This window comes from Trichoderma reesei (assembly GCF_000167675.1).
Source record: "Trichoderma reesei QM6a unplaced genomic scaffold TRIREscaffold_15, whole genome shotgun sequence".
NCBI lineage: Eukaryota > Fungi > Ascomycota > Sordariomycetes > Hypocreales > Hypocreaceae > Trichoderma > Trichoderma reesei.
The window spans coordinates 376,493-395,391 of NW_006711162.1; the positions used below are offsets into that span (position 1 = coordinate 376,493).

General features: G+C 53.6%; 7 protein-coding genes across 7 annotated transcripts; 3 read left to right on the plus strand and 4 right to left on the minus strand.

The window, feature by feature from the left end:
• Positions 1 to 1,164: 1,164 nt before the first annotated feature.
• Positions 1,165 to 2,528, plus strand: TRIREDRAFT_65037 (uncharacterized protein; the record flags this gene model as incomplete). The annotated part of the gene is made up of 7 exons (XM_006966926.1): positions 1,165 to 1,314; positions 1,376 to 1,535; positions 1,597 to 1,783; positions 1,845 to 1,905; positions 1,958 to 2,024; positions 2,074 to 2,135; positions 2,193 to 2,528. The coding sequence occupies 7 exons, from the start codon at positions 1,165 to 1,167 to the stop codon at positions 2,526 to 2,528; spliced, it is 1,023 nt and encodes a 340-aa protein (XP_006966988.1).
• A 231-nt stretch (positions 2,529 to 2,759) lies between these two features.
• Positions 2,760 to 4,474, minus strand: TRIREDRAFT_64919 (uncharacterized protein; the record flags this gene model as incomplete). The annotated part of the gene is made up of 5 exons (XM_006967024.1): positions 2,760 to 2,902; positions 2,963 to 3,012; positions 3,094 to 3,714; positions 3,775 to 4,158; positions 4,227 to 4,474. The coding sequence occupies 5 exons, from the start codon at positions 4,472 to 4,474 to the stop codon at positions 2,760 to 2,762; spliced, it is 1,446 nt and encodes a 481-aa protein (XP_006967086.1).
• Positions 4,475 to 7,014: 2,540 nt separating this feature from the next.
• On the plus strand, positions 7,015 to 8,028 carry TRIREDRAFT_65096 (uncharacterized protein; the record flags this gene model as incomplete). The annotated part of the gene is made up of 1 exon (XM_006966927.1): positions 7,015 to 8,028. One exon carries the CDS (start codon positions 7,015 to 7,017, stop codon positions 8,026 to 8,028), a length of 1,014 nt encoding a protein of 337 aa, XP_006966989.1.
• Positions 8,029 to 11,400: 3,372 nt separating this feature from the next.
• Positions 11,401 to 12,388, minus strand: TRIREDRAFT_65060 (uncharacterized protein; the record flags this gene model as incomplete). The annotated part of the gene is made up of 2 exons (XM_006967025.1): positions 11,401 to 12,095; positions 12,151 to 12,388. Coding segments are annotated over 2 exons (933 nt in total), but the record flags the coding sequence as incomplete, so codon positions are not given.
• A 1,766-nt stretch (positions 12,389 to 14,154) lies between these two features.
• TRIREDRAFT_49992 (uncharacterized protein) lies at positions 14,155 to 15,725 on the minus strand. Its single transcript, XM_006967026.1, has 2 exons — positions 15,614 to 15,725; positions 14,155 to 15,546 (listed from the first exon to the last, which is right to left on the minus strand). Exons 1-2 carry the CDS (start codon positions 15,714 to 15,716, stop codon positions 14,300 to 14,302), a joined length of 1,350 nt encoding a protein of 449 aa, XP_006967088.1. The 5' UTR covers positions 15,717 to 15,725; the 3' UTR covers positions 14,155 to 14,299.
• Positions 15,726 to 16,103: 378 nt separating this feature from the next.
• On the minus strand, positions 16,104 to 16,743 carry TRIREDRAFT_109296 (uncharacterized protein; the record flags this gene model as incomplete). The annotated part of the gene is made up of 2 exons (XM_006967027.1): positions 16,104 to 16,455; positions 16,514 to 16,743. 2 exons carry the CDS (start codon positions 16,741 to 16,743, stop codon positions 16,104 to 16,106), a joined length of 582 nt encoding a protein of 193 aa, XP_006967089.1.
• A 701-nt stretch (positions 16,744 to 17,444) lies between these two features.
• Positions 17,445 to 18,718, plus strand: TRIREDRAFT_79769 (cytochrome C and c1 heme-lyase-like protein). The gene is made up of 2 exons (XM_006966928.1): positions 17,445 to 18,123; positions 18,294 to 18,718. The coding sequence occupies exons 1-2, from the start codon at positions 17,528 to 17,530 to the stop codon at positions 18,568 to 18,570; spliced, it is 873 nt and encodes a 290-aa protein (XP_006966990.1). The 5' UTR covers positions 17,445 to 17,527; the 3' UTR covers positions 18,571 to 18,718.
• Positions 18,719 to 18,899: the final 181 nt, after the last annotated feature.

Consider the following 18,899-nt stretch of genomic DNA (forward strand, 5'->3'; position numbering starts at 1 on the left):
ACAGCGACCAATTGGTGTATTCAGAACCCCGAGCATGTAAGCCAAATCACCATGACTCCGTCCATCATGCCTCAAACTACTCCAAAGCACCACTGGAGCCCTCATCAAATGGACCGGCATTTGGACAATGTACGAACAAGGCATCTCCAAGTCGGAATTCGCTCATCAAAAAAAGGGATATTTCACAATAAATATAAGCTCAACCAAAACCACATTCGGGGCACGCCCGGGGAAGCTGTCAGAGGCAGACAAAAGGCATACAAAGGCATCAATTAGGCTGATTATCCTATTGACAAGCGACATATTATGGTTTCAATTTCTCTACATGTTTCTGTGAACATCTTTTAGCATCATTCTCAAACTCCGAGGGCATCATCCAACACGGGCCTGCGCTTCAACACCCCCAGAACGACAGCGAACCTGCAGCACCATAAGCCTGCAGCTCATACGAAACTACCAGTCCAACGACAACAACAATTACCAAGAATGTCCTGAATTTCCCCTCTTCGATATACTCCACACTCGGGCACTGAAAAAAACCTCAACGGCGGTTCGGTATCTTCTAAGGCCTTGGCATCTTGGCCCCATGCAACCATCAACGCACATTGCCTGTTTGGGCCACCGAGGATCCCAAACGCCGCCTAATAAGGAACCCCAGGTTTCTCTATATGCTTAAAAATAAGGCTTCATTTTGCGTGTGAACTTTTTCTTGTTTAGGAAGCTTGTGACTCTCAACTGTTGCAGGCTTGAATGCCTTGGATGTGAGATGTCCGCTCCACGTGGGATCATGGCAAGACGTGACTGGCTACAGAAGCAATTGGCAAGCTGTTCCCCTGTATTTTGGTATCGCCTATCTATTTTCGTCTGCAAGGGATGAAGATGGCGGGAGGAAACGCTGTCTGGAGGTCAGTTCGATGGAGATTCTCGATGGACTTGATGTCATGCTTATTGGCTCACGGATGGCTACATTATACGACAATGGGCGGGATATGGCGTCTTGGCTTTGAGGAAACGCTACTCTATCTTTGTAAAAGGTTTCACTGCAGTCTCAACGCTAGAGTCTTGTGGTATACGCTTGTATATAACAAGGCAGCCCGCAAGTAGTGGACTGATCCATCGCAACTCTATCCATGGACTTGGCCAACAGCTACCCTACTCTCAGCCATGCGTTTGCTTCCGTCTCTGTATCTTCTGAGCCTGGCTATTGCGCCTATCTTTGCCACTGCAGACGGAGAGGCTAAATCCAAGAGCGGCAGCAAGAACTTTGACGTCAAGTCTCTCTCTCTCAGAGAAGTGGGAGCACGCAACACGGTGGTAAGTAGAAAGCTCTATGAAGCAATGTTTTCCCAAGAACAGGCAGTTAACTGTGACTCAGGACTGGCGTGTTTGGCTGGAGCAGGATGGCGACCCGATTTCCTTCTGGCACGACATTCCTCTTTACCCTGACGAGAAGCAGCACAACATTGTCAATTTCTACGTTGAGATTCCCCGATGGACGGATGCCAAGATTGAGACCAAGCGCGATAAGCCCTTGAGTATGTGGAAGTCGACCAATATTCTTTATCTCCTGGATACTAATGGATGTGACATTGGTAGATCCTATCTATCACGACGACAAGGACGATGAGCCTCGATACGTGGCCAGCATCTGGCCTCACAAGTCATACCCCTTTCTATACGGCTCGCTACCCCAAACGTGGGAAAACTCCAACATCAAGCACAACTTTACTGGCTACGTCGGCGACAATGACCCCATGGATGTGGTTGACATCAGTGCCATTGAGTGAGTGCTGCTTGCTGTACGTGGATTACAGCTGAGCTAAATAGGCAGCTGACCATCACAGCCCCGGATATGTTGGCCAGGTCAGGACGGTTAAGATTTTGGGTGCCATACCCATGATTGATGTTTGTATATGCCCTTCTTCAAAGATTGATTCTCCTCTTACATGACTTACAGGATGAGACTACGGATTGGAAGGTCATTGGCATCAATGTCAACGATCCTCTATCTAATAAACTCGAGAGTAGGACACCCTTGCCGCAGCTACAAGCAGCCAGATGCTAACAGGTCAGCCATCGACGATCTCGAAAAGTACCGCCCGGGCCTCAAACAGACATTTTACGACTGGTTCACCGTACCTCGCCACCTCCCTCAACGTTCAAAGACACGCTGCTAACAACAACGACCGCAGTACTACAAAGTTCTCCGCAGCGGCAACCTCAACACCATCTTTCTGAGCCAATATCAAGACTCCACGACAGCTTGCGACATTGTCGCCGAGAGCCACGGCTTTTGGAAGGACCTCATTAGCGGCAAGGAGGCGCCCGGCAAGATTAGCATCGCGCAGACGTCGCAGGCGGATGTGGTCGAGAGCTATGTCAAGAGCAAGGACGCGACTAAGAAGTTTGACCTGCCCAAGAAGTCGGATATCAAGACGCCCAAGGAGAGGCCGGCGAGATATGACAAGTGGTTCTATCTGGATGACAACTTTGAGCCGCTACCCGAGCAGGAGATTGATGTCGACTGAGTGTGAGAAAGCACCTAGATAGCAAGGGAAAAGACGCGTTTTAGAAGAGTCGAAAAAGAGACCTCAAGGATACAACTCTTGGGTAACACAGGCAATCGCTGGTCTATTTTTTTGTATGTTTACCTTGATACGCCTGTAAATGATGACTACTCTATCTGGCGAAAGTGCCCTCCCATATATCCCCCTTTTTAAAGAAACTCATCCACCTCTTCCCAAGCTCACAACAACCATCTACTCGTACTTGTGCGTCTCAAACTTGCTCTTGGCCCTGATCCTAGGCCCAAACTTGAACAGGACCCAGGGGATAGGTATCAATGCCAGAGCAATGAAGCCCAACAGACTGCTGGCCCAGTGAATGCCCAAGGTGGTATACACTGTCCGAAAGACGTCAGCAACTCTCTCAATCGGACAAGCCCAAAAAGACGTCAACTCACTTTGAATTGTAAACAGGGGAAACACGCCCGCAAAACCATATCTCGCCAAACTGTTCGCACTGGACGCACTCGCAACGACGTTCCCCGTAAACGTATCCGTCGTGTACTGCATCGTGCTCACAAAGACGCACAAATTGCCCCAAGCAAACGGGATAATGGCCGCCGCAGGGCTCGCCCAAGAAACATCCTCCCGCGCCGTCCACGCAAACCAAAACAGCCCGAGGGGCAGCCCGAAGCTGCCAAACATGGCGGGATACAGCCTGTGCTCGGGAGGAACCCTGTGAGGCGGATACTTGGGGATCTGCTTCCGATAGAGCAGGATTTCGCAGGCCATGATGGTGGCGAGGCCAATGACACAGCCAATGACGATGGAAATGAAGACCAGGCCGGACTGCTCCGTGGTGAAATGATACACGGTGCCAAAAGTATACGGAACGCCGCCGAAGAAGCTGAAGAGCGTCCCAAAGTCAATGGCCACGTAGAGACAGATGAAGGAGACGATCGGTTCTGTGAAGAGCATCTTGACGGGTCGAATGGCCGCAACAACGGCAAACGTCTTGACTCGCTGGCTCATGGGCGGCAGGGGAGGGAGCTCGATGCCGCGCTTCTTGGCCAGGCGGCGCTTGAGGATGGGGTGGAACGTCTCGCCGATGGTGCAGCCGAGGCCGATGCTGAGGGCGGAGAAGAAGAGCATTGTCCACTCGGTCCAGCGCCAGCCCTTTTCGACAGAGACAAAGGAGCCGATAACGGGGCTGTTCATCAGATTGATCAGCTTGCTATAATGAGCAGAGGGACATGGAAGTGTAACTCACCCTAAGCCTGGCCCCAAGAAAGGAGTGAGGATAAAAAGGGCGCTCACAGGACCCCTAGACTTGGGCATAAACGTCTCCGACAGCGACCCAGGCGCATTCGCCAGCACGGGAGCCCAGAAGAAGCCCGTGAGAAAGCGCAAGAAGCAGAGCGCCCCAAAGTTGTGCACAAAGCCCGCTCCGAGCGTAAACAGCGCGCCAATCGTCATGCCGCCCATGATGACGGGGTACCGGCCGATGGTCTCAGAGAGAGGCCCGCCGAGAACGGGGCCGATGCCGAGGGCGACGACGTAGAGCGTCAGGGGGAGCAGGGCGACGGTGCGGCTGACGCCGAATTCCAGCTCGAGGAGATTGACGGAGGAGCTGGAGATGGACGTTGCTATTGATCTGCGTGTGTTGTGCGGTGTTATCGGCACTATTCCTTGATATGAGATTTTCGGAGACCCAAGACTTACATCGTGAGGCCCATGGTGGCCAGGGTGAATATCGTCAGGGCCTTCTTCCACGCAGGCCAGTTGTACGGGTTATGAGGATCGTTGTCCCAGTCGAGGGGGTCCGGGTCTTGGACTACCTGTCCCTTTTCGGCGTCGCTGTTGCTGTTGCTGTCGCTGTTCCCGTACTGGTCCTCCGGCTTGACCACCAGGGTGCTGTCGTCCTGGCCATCGGGCACGATCGAGTCGTCAATCACCCCTGGAGACGCCATTCTAATGTCTTGTTCTTCTTCCCCCTTTTCTCAACGGCGGCCGGTGTGTAGTCAGGGTCTGGGTGATGAGTTCGATGTTGTGATGGCTTTCTGGTCGAGTAGGGGGTTCGTTTATTATTGACTCTTGGAACGAGTGTCTCCTTATTGCTGTTGTACAATTCCAAATCGACTCTTGTATCTTCTTGATCTTTCTTCCTTCTTTCAAGACTCTCTTTCGATCCGCTGCTCTTGATGTTTCGACCGGTTATTGATGCCCCAATAGCAAGACAAGCACCAGAACAGAACATTCACCCCAGCAAAGGGGCCCACGGTCTTTTAAAGCAGCCATATTGAACCCAGCCCAGCACTGCTGTCCCTTGCATCCAGCAACTGACTACTATACAACCTACATATACATGAATCATTACCATTATACAATGCACCGCAATCTCTGGTTGGTAATCCGGAAGCGCCTCAGATCGCCGGCGACGGGCCGGGTCCGAAAGAGAAAGCGGGCATTTTCCCGATTACTCAACACTCCAGAGACTGCCGAGGCATTCGACCATCTCCCCCCAATAGCATCGCTAGTACCAGCGAACGCCATACTGGTTTCTGGAATCTTGATTACTATACATATTCCTGAATAATGGTTTTTGTTGATGATGGCTGCTGGGAATGGTACCTTTTATTGGGCGTTTTGCCATGTGAATGTGTTCTGTCGGGGCTTCTCTTTGATATCATACCAGGGTTGGATTGCCCGGATTGAGTAACAATACCCGCAGCAGCCCGTGCTGATTTCCATTTCGCTGGAAAGTTCGAGGGCAGGATGAATTAAGAATCTGATCTTGTTGGTCATGGGCCTGTGGCGTATAAACTAAAGGAGCACGGCGGATGCTGGGCACGATGAAAAGAACGTCCGCGCCGAGCCTCGAAGATTGTACACTTGAGAGTATCGATGTAAGTGACTTGGAGGATGCACAGCTGAAGCTCTCCGTAGAAGGTTACCATCTCACATATCGAGTGCTTTTTTGAACTCAGATCAATCTAGAGGTTCAAGGCAGAAGCTTCTTCTTATCGTTCCTATGATTGACGATCTAGTTCACCAGACTGTTGCCCCATCAGCAACCATGTGTGTTGTAGGAGACGTAGGAGTATGAGTTGCACGGCATGCCAGCAGCCTTGCTACAGACAGCACTTGGCTGATGATAGGCACAACGTACCTAGGTAAGTCCAGACTTTGCTCGAGATTTACCTGGAAGCACTCCTAGAAGAAAAATCACACTAGGTAGGGGTAGATGGGCAGCCACCTGCGTAATGTGGTCATTCCATGACAGGGAGTGAAAGTGCCGGTGATCGACTTGCTCAAGCCAGTAAAAGGTTCTGATACAGAATCTACTTGCTTGAGCAGAGAGAGGACTCGCCAGAAGCTCACTAATCGTAAAGCTATATGATCTGAACACAGACACAGAAGCCGAATAGCATACGACCATCAGGTCTCAATAACGCCTCAGCCGAGATCCATCTACAATACGCTGCACGCTTAGAAATCGGCAAGGGCCTAGTCGAGATGCAACCTGTGAAGCCACGATTATGTGATCCCAAGACACACAGAGACCGGTCGACGGACGAGCTTCTGGAGCCGGGCCGCAGCGAAGTATTACGCAATTTGGGATGAAGTAATGAAGACTCATCGAGGAAACTGCTCGATTAGAGCTCCTGTTTGTCAATCAAGTTGGGGCTCTGACAAAGACTTGGTGAAAATGGCGTTTCGCATCGCTTTTGAGGCCAGCAGTGTGAGGTTGTAACTTGCCATGCCTTGCTACAGAATCACCGAACTCACCACGCGGCAGCTTTGAACCAGCAGAATACATGATTCGTCCTGGCTATTGTTCCCTGTCAGCTCCGCCGATGACGATGACGATGCTATAGGTGGTGGTGCAAAGAAAAACATGGCCGATGGCTAGGTATGTTGTATATTTGAATTCCCAGCTGAGCGGCAGCTGAGCAACGGCCACGAGCCGGATGAAAGCCGCTCACTGCATTCAACCCTTGATCATGTCAATCCCATCGTAATTCTGAACCTTCTCACGAATCGCCGTCTTTCAACCCCCAATGCATTACTGGAGAGTTATCTCTTGAGATGCCGTTACTCATTCGCCGGTGGTTGAGTCATGCGGGATCTAGAGGTTCGAGACAGGCGCCCTACGTGAAGGCATCAAGCAAACACCAACAGGACCATTCAACGACGAGTTCAGTCATTCTCATCAGCCCAGCTCAACATGGCAGATTGCTGTGTTGTATAGAGCAGCTCAAATGGATGGCAGAATGATGAAGAAACAAGGTCAGAGGCTACTAGATTGATCGGGAGCGTCTTCTGGGGGCCCAATTCGATATCCACAAGCCGCCTGGGATAACTGGAGCCTGTCGACTACATGTACCTAACTTACACAAACAAAACACCAAGCCTGGCATCACCACCAGCATCTTCCACCCTCACCACCACCCTCATCCTCAACGTCCTCGTCATCACCACCCTCACCCTCATCACCACCACCACCACCATGTCTTCTTCTTCTTCTTCTTCCAAACCCCGATTCGCCACTCCCCTCCCGCAGTCCCCCCGCTCCGACGTGCTCGAGTGGAAGTTCCCCAAGCCGCACAGCCACCTGGTGCTCACCGGCCGGTCCCGCGCCGCCTGGCACACGTCGTTTGTGGTGCCGTCGCTCAACCTGCTCCTGGACGCGGGCCTCATCGTCAACAACCAGCGGCCCAAGCACATCTTCCTGACGCACGGCCACAGCGACCACACGCTGCTGGCGCCGGCCTTTGTCAAGCGCGACGACCCGCCCGACGTCTTCTGCCCGGCGCAGATGCGCGACGCCCTCGACGACTTTGTGCTGGCCAAGACGCTGCTCAACCTGGGCGGCGAGATCCGGGCCGACGACGCAGAGGCCCGGGGCCTGGCCGTCGACGACGAAGCCGTGCTTGCGCGCAGCCGGCAGCTCGGCCGCACGCCCTCGGCCACGGCCTTTCTCAGCACGCACATCACCCACGGCCTGCGCGCCGGCGACACGGTGCCTCTCCGCCGCGCGCAGGCGCAGGGCATCGCCGCCACGGCCTTTGCCTGCGACCACACGGTGCCCTGCCTGGGCTACGTCTTCCACAAGACGACGCAGCGCCTGCGGCCCGAGTTCGCCTCGCTGCCCGGCCCCGAGCTGCAGGCCCTGCGCCGCGCCGGCACCGCCCTGACGGCGCCCTTCACGGCCCCCGTCTTCGCCTTCCTGGGCGACACGACGGCGCGGACGCTGGCCGCCGAGCCCGAGTGGCTGCGCCGCGAGATCCCCGTCGTCGTCACCGAGTGCAGCTTCTTGTATGCCGAGCACGAGCCGCAGGCGGCCAAGACCAAGCACACCTTCTGGCGCGAGCTCGAGCCCGTCATCCGCAAGTGGCCCCGGACGACGTTTGTCCTGACGCACTTTAGCATGCGCTACGACGACGCCGAGATTGCGCGCTTCTTCAACGAGATGCCTGATCCGCCGGCCAACATGGTTGTCTGGGCGGATCTCGAGTGCTGATGGCGAGAACCCGTAAAGGGGGCACAACTCAGCCTCCTACTATTTCGCGACACGTAGCAGGGGACGACAAAAGGGGCGAAACGAGGCAGTCGATCCTATCGTCTTTGTTGGACGCTTTATTAAGCGACACCGCCATCTTCTGCGCCGCCTGGTGATTGAGCTGTTCCCCCCCCCCCCCTCTTGTGTCACCGTGGGATATTGCGCGTAAAGTTACATGTGCATGTTCTTGGTGTGACCTCGATGGATGGGGGAGAAGGGCTCGACTTGCGATGAGAGGGCAGCAAATGGGTAGATGCTTTCAGGGGCCTGCGAGTGACAGAATCTCATTCGAGGTGCTCCAAACGAGGGCAGACGGGCGAACAGCGCCTCAGATATACGATGGGAGCTACGACGGCCCCTTCTCCCGATTTACACAAGCCGCAGCTGTTTCTTTTTGTTCTATAAAAAGGAACAAGCTCCCTCGGAACCGATTTGCCGGGATCTCTTCAGGCAAAGACAAGGCAGAGAGTTCCTCCTCCTGTGTTGTTGTTAACGGTACACCAAAAGGCTCGCCGTCTCACAAAAGCCACCATCTATAAAAGGCAGCCCTGCGAAACAAGCAAACATTTTTAAATTCTGAAATCGCCTGCGTTGCAAAAGTTGTCGTCGTCGGCACGGGTCGAGTGTTTCTCGGTCCCATGAGGCCATGCGGTTTCGCCCTCGCGTGGACGCCCGTGGATCGATGTCGATGAGGCTGGTTTTGTGATACATCAAGGAGGCCGCCTTTGTTGTTGTTGTTGTTGTTGTTATTGTTAGTCTAGGCTGTTGGAGTCGATATATAAGACGGCGTCTTCCTTTGCATCCTGTCTTCCTCGAGGATCACAGCCTCGCTCCCAACCAGATCCAAGAAAATCTCCATCAACACAAATCTGACATCCGACCCTCAACTCACATACACACATCGTCTTCCCTTTCAACCAAGCCCCTCCAAACAACAACCTCACAAAACACAACTTCACAACTCCACGCTCACTCACTCATCATGTGCGTCCACTTCCAGTCCTGGAACCGCTGCTCCTCATGCTTCCTCACCTTCAACCGCCGCCGCAACCGCGTGCCCTGCTGGAACGGCTCCCTGTCTCGCTGGCGCATCCACCGCCATGGCCTGTCCTGCCGCAGCGGCTGGTACGAGCGCGCCGACGACGAGGTGTACACGCACCTGTTTTGCGAGGCGTGTGCCATGGAAGCGGCAATTCTTGATAGAGAGGATTCTGATGACGATGCTGACAATACCAATCACCACCATGTCGATAATGACGACGACGATGACGATGGAAAGGGGCACATGGTGGAGGAGAGTCGAGGGAGGAGGAGGAGGAGTACGATGAGGTCAGAAGACGAAGCTACAGCCTTGACTACGGATATTGTTACGACGAGGGAAGTGGCCAAGAAGAGTCAACCGAGAAGCTTCAGCGGCGTGCTTGTGAGGCTGTTCTCGCTTGGGGAGGTTCTGCGCGTTCGCAAGACGAGCAAGGGCCGGAGACATTTTCACGTCAGCATCTTGATGCTCTGATATGACATAGACACCACCCTCTCAAACTCTGCAACCACTTAAACTACCTACTAATGATACCCATATCCATGATATCCTAATCTCACCTGATGCGATCTATATCTTGTCATTTCTCCTGAACTTCGCCCTCCGCGCATCCAAGAACAAGCTCCCATCACGAGGAAAACCCCAGAACCAGCACCACCAAGCCGTACCCTTTCAAGTCCTCTAGCCACAATGAAATAACAAAAGGCACATGCTCCAGACCCTCCCGCACATTAATCCGCGCCCCTCCTCCCCCCTTCGTAGCACACAAACCGGGCCCTCGCAGTTCCTTACCCGTTACCCAAGTCAAAAGGGGCCCGGACGTACATGTACCAAAAGCCGTCATTGTTCTCCCAATTTCGAAAGCGGTCAACCCAGTCGTGACTCTTATCATGGCTCGCATACTCCCCTTTCTACCTTGTTGTTGTCAACCTTGAACCCCCTGTTCTGCTCACCTTGCAGCCCATGTTCATTCTCACGCTTTTATAGGCGAGGACCGTCTGGATTTCATCAAGTTGGGCGAGATAGGTATAGCCCGTGTACCATGCGGCATGCAGTGTAAAAAAATTGAAACAAAAACACGACTCCAAATCTTGTGCATCCAGCAATCTCTCAAGCAAGCAGAAAGGACGATAAAGACGTCCTCCAGCCCTTCCACTCGAACCATTCCCCCCCTCTCTCCTCTTCCTCTATTCATTCCTGCAGTCCATCATACCTACCTATCTTATGTCCATGTCAAAGCTTTCAACGGCCGCGATCAAGTCACACTCAAACCGTCCTCCAACGTCGCCTCTGTCCTACAACCATCACGCGGTTCCCCCAAAACAACAGCGAGCCCCCGAATCGCATAAACGCACCAAGAGCACAAAAAAAACCACAGCACCGCCACAGCTTCCACATACACATACACATACACACTCACACAGAGAGAGAGAGAAGCGCTACGTGATGCGTCATAACAAGAAACAAGGCACCCAAGTCATATGAGCTGAACAAGATCAAAAATCAATATCCCTTGTAGAACAAAGACTTCTTGACCGTCTGCTTCGTGCATCTTCAATGTAGCAAGACTGGAGCTGAAAGCTTCATCCCGTGATGTCTCATCTCCTGCCTGCCTAACCCCTGTCACTTCATGATACCATCTACAGAGCCTGTCTGACATGATACTGCAATCTCGTGACTCTCAATGGAACTTTTCAGAGAACATCTTCGTAGGACCAGATACCTTCTCAATGGAACTTTCGAAAAAAAACATCTTCGTGGGACCAGATACCTCAGATGCCTCCAATCCTCCGAACCTCCACGGGAGAAACACGGCTGCACATCAATCCTGCATGCATCTTCACTCGGTCTTCACACAATCCTCGATAAATGTCATAAAGCGTTTGTAAATATTCTAGCAGGAGGACATGGCCTCTGCGCATCCACAATATGACGCCCTTCTCTCTTCTCTGCATCCCATAATGCTTCTTGATAAAACCAATAGCTTCGTGATTATACATATACAAACCGTGCTTCCTGCACCGAGTCCCGTTCCCAAAAATAACGATAAAACATGCCGCGCCTTTTCTTGTTGCCCCCTTTCCTACATGTCGTATATATAAAAAAAAGACAAAGAAACCAGGAGCGTGGTTCCAAGACGGCCGAGCGAGAAAAAAAAAATAATGCAATGGCCGTATCGACTATTGCTTGGTATATGCCGGTGTAGATGTATTTGCTCGATACTGTCGTGAGGTAAAATACGGAGTCATTGGAAGGCTTTTGTGGTGCGCGTCTCTCTTTGGTGATACCTAAAATCACTCGTCGTCCTTGGACGCGCTCTTGGCCATCAGATCCTTTTCGGTAATGTAAAAGTTGGGTTTGTCCTCGAGGAACTCCTTGTGGAAGAGCTCGAGATAGCGTCCGGGAACCTGCTGGCCGACAAACACCTTGATCCAGCTGTCCTTTCCGGTCCACAGGTGGCGGATGAAGCGTCCTTCGCACTCGGAATCGCTGTTAGGGAAACCGTTGGCGTCAGTACAGGGCAGCTGCCTGATGTCGTCGGGGTAGTCATAGCGGATGAAGGTGCCAAAGCCGCCCTGGTCCGTGGGCCGGCCGGGCGAGTTGGTGCGGAACTCGACGCACTCGGGGTGCTTGCCGTCCTCCTCGGGGCATCCCGCCCAGGCGTCCATGATCTCGTACGTCTTGGGGTTGTTTTGCGCAACGATGAAGCCGGTGTTGAGCATGAGCTTGCCGAACTTGTCCTTGTTGTACTCGCGGTTGGGGTCCACGGCCAGGGCCAGGGAGTTGTTGCGCGGATCGAGGTTCCAAAAGTTCAGCAGCCACTCAAAGGGAAGGTCGAGGTTCTGGAAGATGGCGTCGGAGTCGAGGTACAGACAGGTCTTGTGCTCCTTGAGGATGGTGGAGATGACGGGGGCCTTTTTCCACGAGGCGCGGCGATCCTCGGGCTTCTCAATGGCGACAAAGTAGTACTTGTAACCGTGAATCTTGGCTGCAGGTCATCAGTTAGCGTTTGCTTCAAGCACGAAAATCACATCGGCACGTACCATAGAGCCAGTGGTTCAGCACGCCCACAGACAGGCCGTGGACCTTTTCTGCGTCCTTCTCCCAGCTCATGACATTGGGTCCGAAAATCTGGTTGGGCGCATCAAAGGGGCGGTTGTCGAGATCGATGATGCACAGATCGTGGCCGAGGGGCTCGGGGAAGTGAACGCCGTGCTTGAGATCGTACTTGAAGGCGCCAAACGGCTGGTAGAAGCTGGAGTTGGGGGTGATGGACGGCTTGTGCACGTCGAACCAGACATCGCGGAAGCTGGAGTCGGAGATGTCGGACTTGGACGGCTCGACGGGCTTGACAGGCTTGACAGGCTCGGCGGGTTTTACCGGGTCGGACGGAGGAGCAGGCTTGGACTCGGAGGGAGCGGTGCCTGTGTTTGACTGCGTCCTGCAAGTGTGGGATAAATCAGTCAGCCATTTGTTTCCTGTGCGACGCCGCCGATGCCATCGGCGTCTCGACTCGAATCGACTCAACGTACCTGTGAGGCAGCTCGGTCGAGTCCAGCTGGTTGTAGACGAGGCCAGCAAAGACAATGATGAAGATGATTGCGCCGGCCAAGAGGGCCGACAGCTTGGAGGATCGAACGCCGCCGACAAACATTATCGCTGCATACTCTGCCTGGTCGCTGCGTGATGGGATGTCGAAGGAAGTCGAGCCCTGTTTTGTTCGGTTCGCTTCGGGCTCGGTTCTGGTGCTGCGCGGTCGCAAATAAAGAGCGTGACAGAGGAGGACCCTAGCCGGCAATGACTCGTGTGCCTGCCACAAACGAAGGAGAGGAAGAAGGCCGGTTATTAGGAGGAAGACGACGCGCAAAGGGGGGAAAAGCCGAACAAGAAACAAGAAGCAAAGTAAACGAAGGAGAGGGCAGAGGGCGATTGGCGACAGCGTCAAAGAGGAAGCGCTCGGATTTGGCCAAGAGGCGCGTGGAGGCAAAAGATGAGGGAAGAAGGAGGAAAAAAGGGGGCAGAGACTGGAGACGACGAGGCTTAGACACGTTGCCGGGTACGTACCGGGTGGTGCGGGCAAGGTATCTGCTAACAGAAGAGGCCGTCTATCGGTGGCAGCACACACCAAAGGGCGAGGCTTGGCGATAAATGGGGAGATCGGATTTGGACGTTTTGGTGACGACCTGCAGCGCAAAGAGCCCCATCGCTCAGGGCCTGCAGTGCCCACTCACAGCGGCTTGCGTACGCTATCAGTTGATGCTAGCAGGGGCCTGTTCAATGGTCTGCTTGCGACATGAAGTTTTTGGCTTCCAAGGTTTGAGTGGGCGCTGTGAGGATTGGCGCTAGTAGCATCGATTTGATGGGGAGGGGCTTGGCTAGGATGATAGATTCCGTGTTGTGTGGAGGGACCTGGATAGGGAGGGATATGGATAGGTAGTAGTAGTAGTAGTAGTATAATTCTAGGGTGGTGAGAACTCGACTCGACTGCGACCCATGGTTTCAGCTGCTGCGACAGCATTGAGTGCTGACAGTGGGTGCAGTAAAGAGATCTGCGTGATTCGCTGCACTTGCTGGGGGATTTCGAGGTCCAAAATGGGCACGAACTTGCGATTTGCTTCTCCCCTATCTCGATGCAACTGCTCGTATCGATCCTCCGTTCCTAGTCTCTATCCGTACATATTCATCCCACGCATATGTACAACACAGCCCAGGGTAAGCCACGGAGAGGAGACAACGGATTCAACCGGACAATTGAAGACAACATGACGTTGACAATCTCCTCACATCCCATCGATCGCAAAGCACACGCTCCGTGCAATCAATCCTCGTCGTTGTCGAGACGAGTGATGATGACGGCTCGCCACAACATGATGCATCCAGCAATAAAGTGCATTCGGTTAGCCCAGGACCCCTCAGCCCAGGTCCAACCCCGCGAGTGGCTTGAACGATAGTGATGCAACATCTCGATTCTTATTTCCGCATTCATCAATGCCATCTCCATCATGGACCGGCAATATACAAAGATATACAAAATGTTCCAGGGCTGCAAAATGCAAAAAGCGAAAAAAGAAACGCTGCGTGAACTGGGAATCGAACCCAGGGCTCCCCGACGTTGCGGATGGCAACGGAGAATTTTACCACTAAACCATTCACGCTACTCCATTTGATGCTGACCATAACCGCAAAAACTCTCTATAATCTTCCTCCCCGCGAGACGCTGACCTTCCGGCACCAGTCGCGTCCATGGGCAACCTGATAATCACACAGACTCGTCTCCATCACAATGCTAATCAAGCCCGCAATGCAGATGCCCCCGCTGTCACTCACCGTCGTGGCGCTCAGGCTGAATTCGCGCTCCTCGGCCGGCACGTTTTCCATGATTTCGGCAAAGCACGTCACGTAGACGGCGCCGCCGAGGAGGCCCTCCCAGAAGATGATGATGAACACAATGTAGACGGACGGGATGAAGAAGAACATGGCATGCAGCGTCAGCAGAAGCAGGTTGCCGACTTGGAGCAGAGACGGGAGGTATAGGTGGTGGATACGGATAAAGGCCGTAGAGGATCGCGAGATGAAGACGCCGATCTGGTAGAGAAAGCCGTAGAAGGGGTAGAATTCACGATACTCGGTGAACGGCGAGGAGTCGAGGGGGAAGAGGAGCGTGGGAGACACGCCTTGGTTGATGGTGTACTCGGCCACATACACCAGCAGCAGGGGCGCCATGTACGGGATGAAGAGCGCCCTGGCTCTCCGCAGATGGTTCTTGAACGTGCGCGTGTTGCCCCGGGTCATTGCATACGCAGTGTTTGCCGACAGAACGGATGGCTCTGGTGCCAGCAGGGCAGAAGTGCTCTCCGCCAGGTCCTGCTCCGTGCGTTCTGCATCGACGTCATCATCTTCGTCCCTCCCAGGGACAGCGTCGTATTCTTTGCCTTGGCGCAACGGCCCCAAGGGGAGAATGAAGAAGAAGCTGATGAACATGATGGCGGGCAGACAGGCTGAGAAGAGCAGGCTCTGCTGCACGGTGAATCCCCACCAGTCCGTCAACATGACATACAGCCCGGCCCCGACCAAACCCGCGGCGCCGGTGCCAGACCCCCAGCCGGCCAAGCTCACATGCCCGTAGTAATGGGACAGTCCCAGAAAGCTGAGCTCGCCGCCGCCGCTGCTCAGACTGGCCAGGATCACCCCGACCATCTTGACCGGCACCGACCGGGAGGGCGGTGTAAGAGCAATCATCAGCATGCCGCCCGCGGATAGCGCAATGAATATGAGGACTCGAATCGGGTACGGTATGCGATGGATAAAGTACGGCGCAATGAGCTTGGTGAAGAAGGACGGCACGACATCGGCGAGGAGGACGACGCCCTTCGGGAGCGAGCCGACAAGGTCTTGGGCGGCGGACAGGATGATGACGTAGAGGACATTGTTGATGAGGCCTGCGACGACATGGTCAGCTGGTATGTCGTGTCGAAGACGATGGCTGAACAAATCGAGAATGCGCACCGAGCAGCCAGAAGGCGACGACGACCCTCATGTTGGGATGCTTGACCAAGCTGTTGATCCTGGCGCTGTAGACAGCCCAGGACGACGAGGGAGAGCCGGGCATGGGGAGGAGCCCGGAGGAGGACGGGGAGCGGCTCGGCATTCTATGTCAGGGTCGAATAGTATGGATCATGATCAAGAGAAGAGCATTCCGATTTGAGCGTGGTGATGGAGCGCTGTCTTGCGCGGGTTGCAGTGTTGGAGCAGGAGTGCAAGTACGGGGAGAGGTAGGTAGCTGACGTGGGTCACGCGAGGTTTGGAGGATGTCACAGATAAGGTAAGCATCACGATAAGACTCGGAGCAATGACGCAGCCATTTTCTTAGTACTAGTAAATGATGCTCATCTCATCATATCATAACCATCAATTGCTACTATTATTACAATACACTACACTTCCATTGATTTCATTTCGTTTCATTTTTTTTCTCTTTTGATTTCATTCTCATCATTCACTCATCCCGGTGAATGTTGGACGTATACCCCTCCGTCTCCCGACTCGCCTGCGTCACGCTCTCAGGCGCAACCCAGCCCTCGGCCGAGATGCTGTCCGGCACGCTCTCAGGCGCATAATAATCGCTGCCCTTGTACTGCGAGCCTCCCGGGCCCGGCGGGTTCTTTCCGACGTTTGCCCTCGACGCGGCCTGTCCCTGCGTGAGAATGTCGTTGCTGTTGAGGCCCTGCGTCTCGGACATGCGGGCATTGACGACGTCGCGGTCGTTTTGGCCGGGCTGTTGGGCGTATGACTCGGCAATCTTGTCTTCGGGACCTCCTTGGCCTTCGTACAGATGGCCTCTAGCTTGTCTGTGAAGCAGTTAATATCTGGCTATAGTTTGAGAGGCATGGAAACAATGACACTAACCTTCCACGAGCATCGAGGTCTCCTCCTTCACCAGGAGGGATACGCTTGTTGTAGCCCCTGTTTGTGCTCAAGTCGTCCCCGTACGCAACGTTGGCAGACTCAAACTTCTTCTCCACGTTGGTGTCGACGCCGGCGTCATTGTTTGCTGAAGGACGGGCAGCGCCGGTCTTGGCCTGGTAAGTGTTGAGGTCGGCCTCAGCCTGGCGAGAGATTTCTTCGTAGTTGGACATTTTGGTGTGTTTGGCGTTGATGATCTTGGGTGTCTATGCAGTCGGGTGGTGATGAGTAGGTTGTATTAGATGACTTGCAATCTGATTGAAGACTTGCTCATCGTCGAGGAGCAGCAGCAGCATTTATAGATGCTGGAGGGCAGCAATGTCATCTCTATGACCTCAGATCAACGCCGTATGATTTCATCGCTCCCACCATGGCGAACATTTGTGGACCAGGACTGTTGATACATACCAAAAGAGACAATCAATCGAGATGGATTCCAGGAAAATCTGGCTCATCACATCTGACACCGGAAGCTTCCATTTTCTCTCCGGCAACTTCACGTTGATGAACATGACCGTGGCTGAATGATGCGATTGAATTGTAGAATGATCGTCGCCTGCGTATGTACATGCAGTGCCGTACCGCAACCCGTCATCCTGCAGCGTCTGTGTCAACACATAGTAATCATCAATCGAGATACTGGATGTTCAGTCTATACCTGAGCAATGCAAATAATCACTTCAAGAAACATTACTATCGATACAAACATCTTGAGAGGCGATGCTCACTTATAGTCCAAGTCCGTATTAGCCCGGCAAATCCCCGGCCGATATTGACGATATCGCAATCGCAAAGTTGCGCCTCTCTCTTTTTACACCCACCTCACTATCAAAAAATCCATCCACCTCCGAACCAACCCACTCCAGACCATACAGAACCCGGAATCTGATCTCTAATTCGCCATTGAACGAATCGCATCGACTCCCACAAACCTTGGGACCTACTATAGCATACAGAATGGCAGAAGACGCTTGTCCAGTCGACCACAAAACCCGCGACGCCTGGCTCGCCCAAGCCCGCGCAGCCGAAGCTTCCAAGAACCAGACAAGCTCAACCTCAACCTCACAACCATCCCAATGCCCAGTCGACCACTCCTCCACCAAACCATCATCATCATCATCATGGACCAAGACAATCTCCTCCTACATCTGGTCCAACCCGCCCTCCGAACAACCACCATCACCACCGCCATCAACCCTACCCGCCAACCACCCCGCGATACCCTCAACGCCACGCCCATCCTCCACCCTCGAAACCTCCCGCATCACCTCCTCCATCCCCCGCTCCTTCACCCCCTTGGACGAAACATGCCCCGTCGACCACGGCGCTTCCGCAAACCCGCCCTCCAACGCCGAGATCGAGTCCGGCGCCGACGCCGCCTCGGGCAACTGGGTCTACCCTTCCGAAAAGATGTTCTTCGAAGCCATGAAGCGCAAGGGCTACGACGCGCGCGAGGTCGACATGAAGACCGTCGTGCCCATCCACAACGCCGTCAACGAGCGCGCCTGGCAGCAGATTAAGGAGTGGGAGGCGCCCTATCTGGCTGGGTCAAAGTATGTCTTTGCCTCTTGTCATTCTTCCCTCTTCTTATCACAAGAAAACCTCCCCTCACTCCCACATCCTATATATACCCTGCCCCCTAGATGAACCTCTTCTTTCTCATATAGACTGCGATGATTCTTCCTCCCAGTACCATGAAGAGAAAACGCTAACAAGAACGCAGATGCTCCGGCCCCAAACTCGCCTCCTTCGCCAACAAAAGCACCCGCATGACCCCAACCGCCCGCATCAACACCATCCTCGGCTACACCGCGCCCTTTGACCGCCACGACTGGGTCATTGACCGCTGCGGCGTCCGCGTCGACTACGTCATTGATTTCTATGCCGGCCGCCCTGGCGGTACGACCGGAGCACCTAGCTTCTATCTTGATGTGAGGCCCAAGCTGAATACCTTGGAGGGCGTCAAGATGAGGGTGATGCGGTGGACGGGGTTGGCGTGAGGTGAATAGAGAGGTAGACGATGAAGGAGGATAACAGGGGTAAATGTATGATACGATTTATGGCTGTTGTTGAAAAGAGAAACGGCGTTTTGTTGGAGGGAAATGTCCTGCATTTGACATATAGATAGACTGGGCCGGTATGGAGGCTCTTGTACAATACAATCTCCCGCACGAACTACATTGCGAGAGGCTCTCTCCTGCCACTTGTTTCAAGTCAATGATGAATTCGTAGCATCATTCGATGCTTGCCTTGCTCTCTGTGTAACTAACTCTCCTCTCTAGGAACCCATTCATAGCACAAGGTTAACACCTTTAGGAAACCCATGTCC

Excerpts from the sequence above, each read along its gene's own strand:
- TRIREDRAFT_49992 (XM_006967026.1), bottom strand. The coding sequence starts at position 15,716 with ATGCCCGGCTCTCCCTCGTCGTCCTGGGCTGTCTACAGCGCCAGGATC. Across the intron at positions 15,547-15,613 it reads CGTCGCCTTCTGGCTGCTCG|GCCTCATCAACAATGTCCTC; the intron begins GTGCGCATTCTC and ends ATGTCGTCGCAG.
- TRIREDRAFT_79769 (XM_006966928.1), top strand. The coding sequence starts at position 17,528 with ATGGCAGAAGACGCTTGTCCAGTCGACCACAAAACCCGCGACGCCTGG. Across the intron at positions 18,124-18,293 it reads CCCTATCTGGCTGGGTCAAA|ATGCTCCGGCCCCAAACTCG; the intron begins GTATGTCTTTGC and ends ACAAGAACGCAG.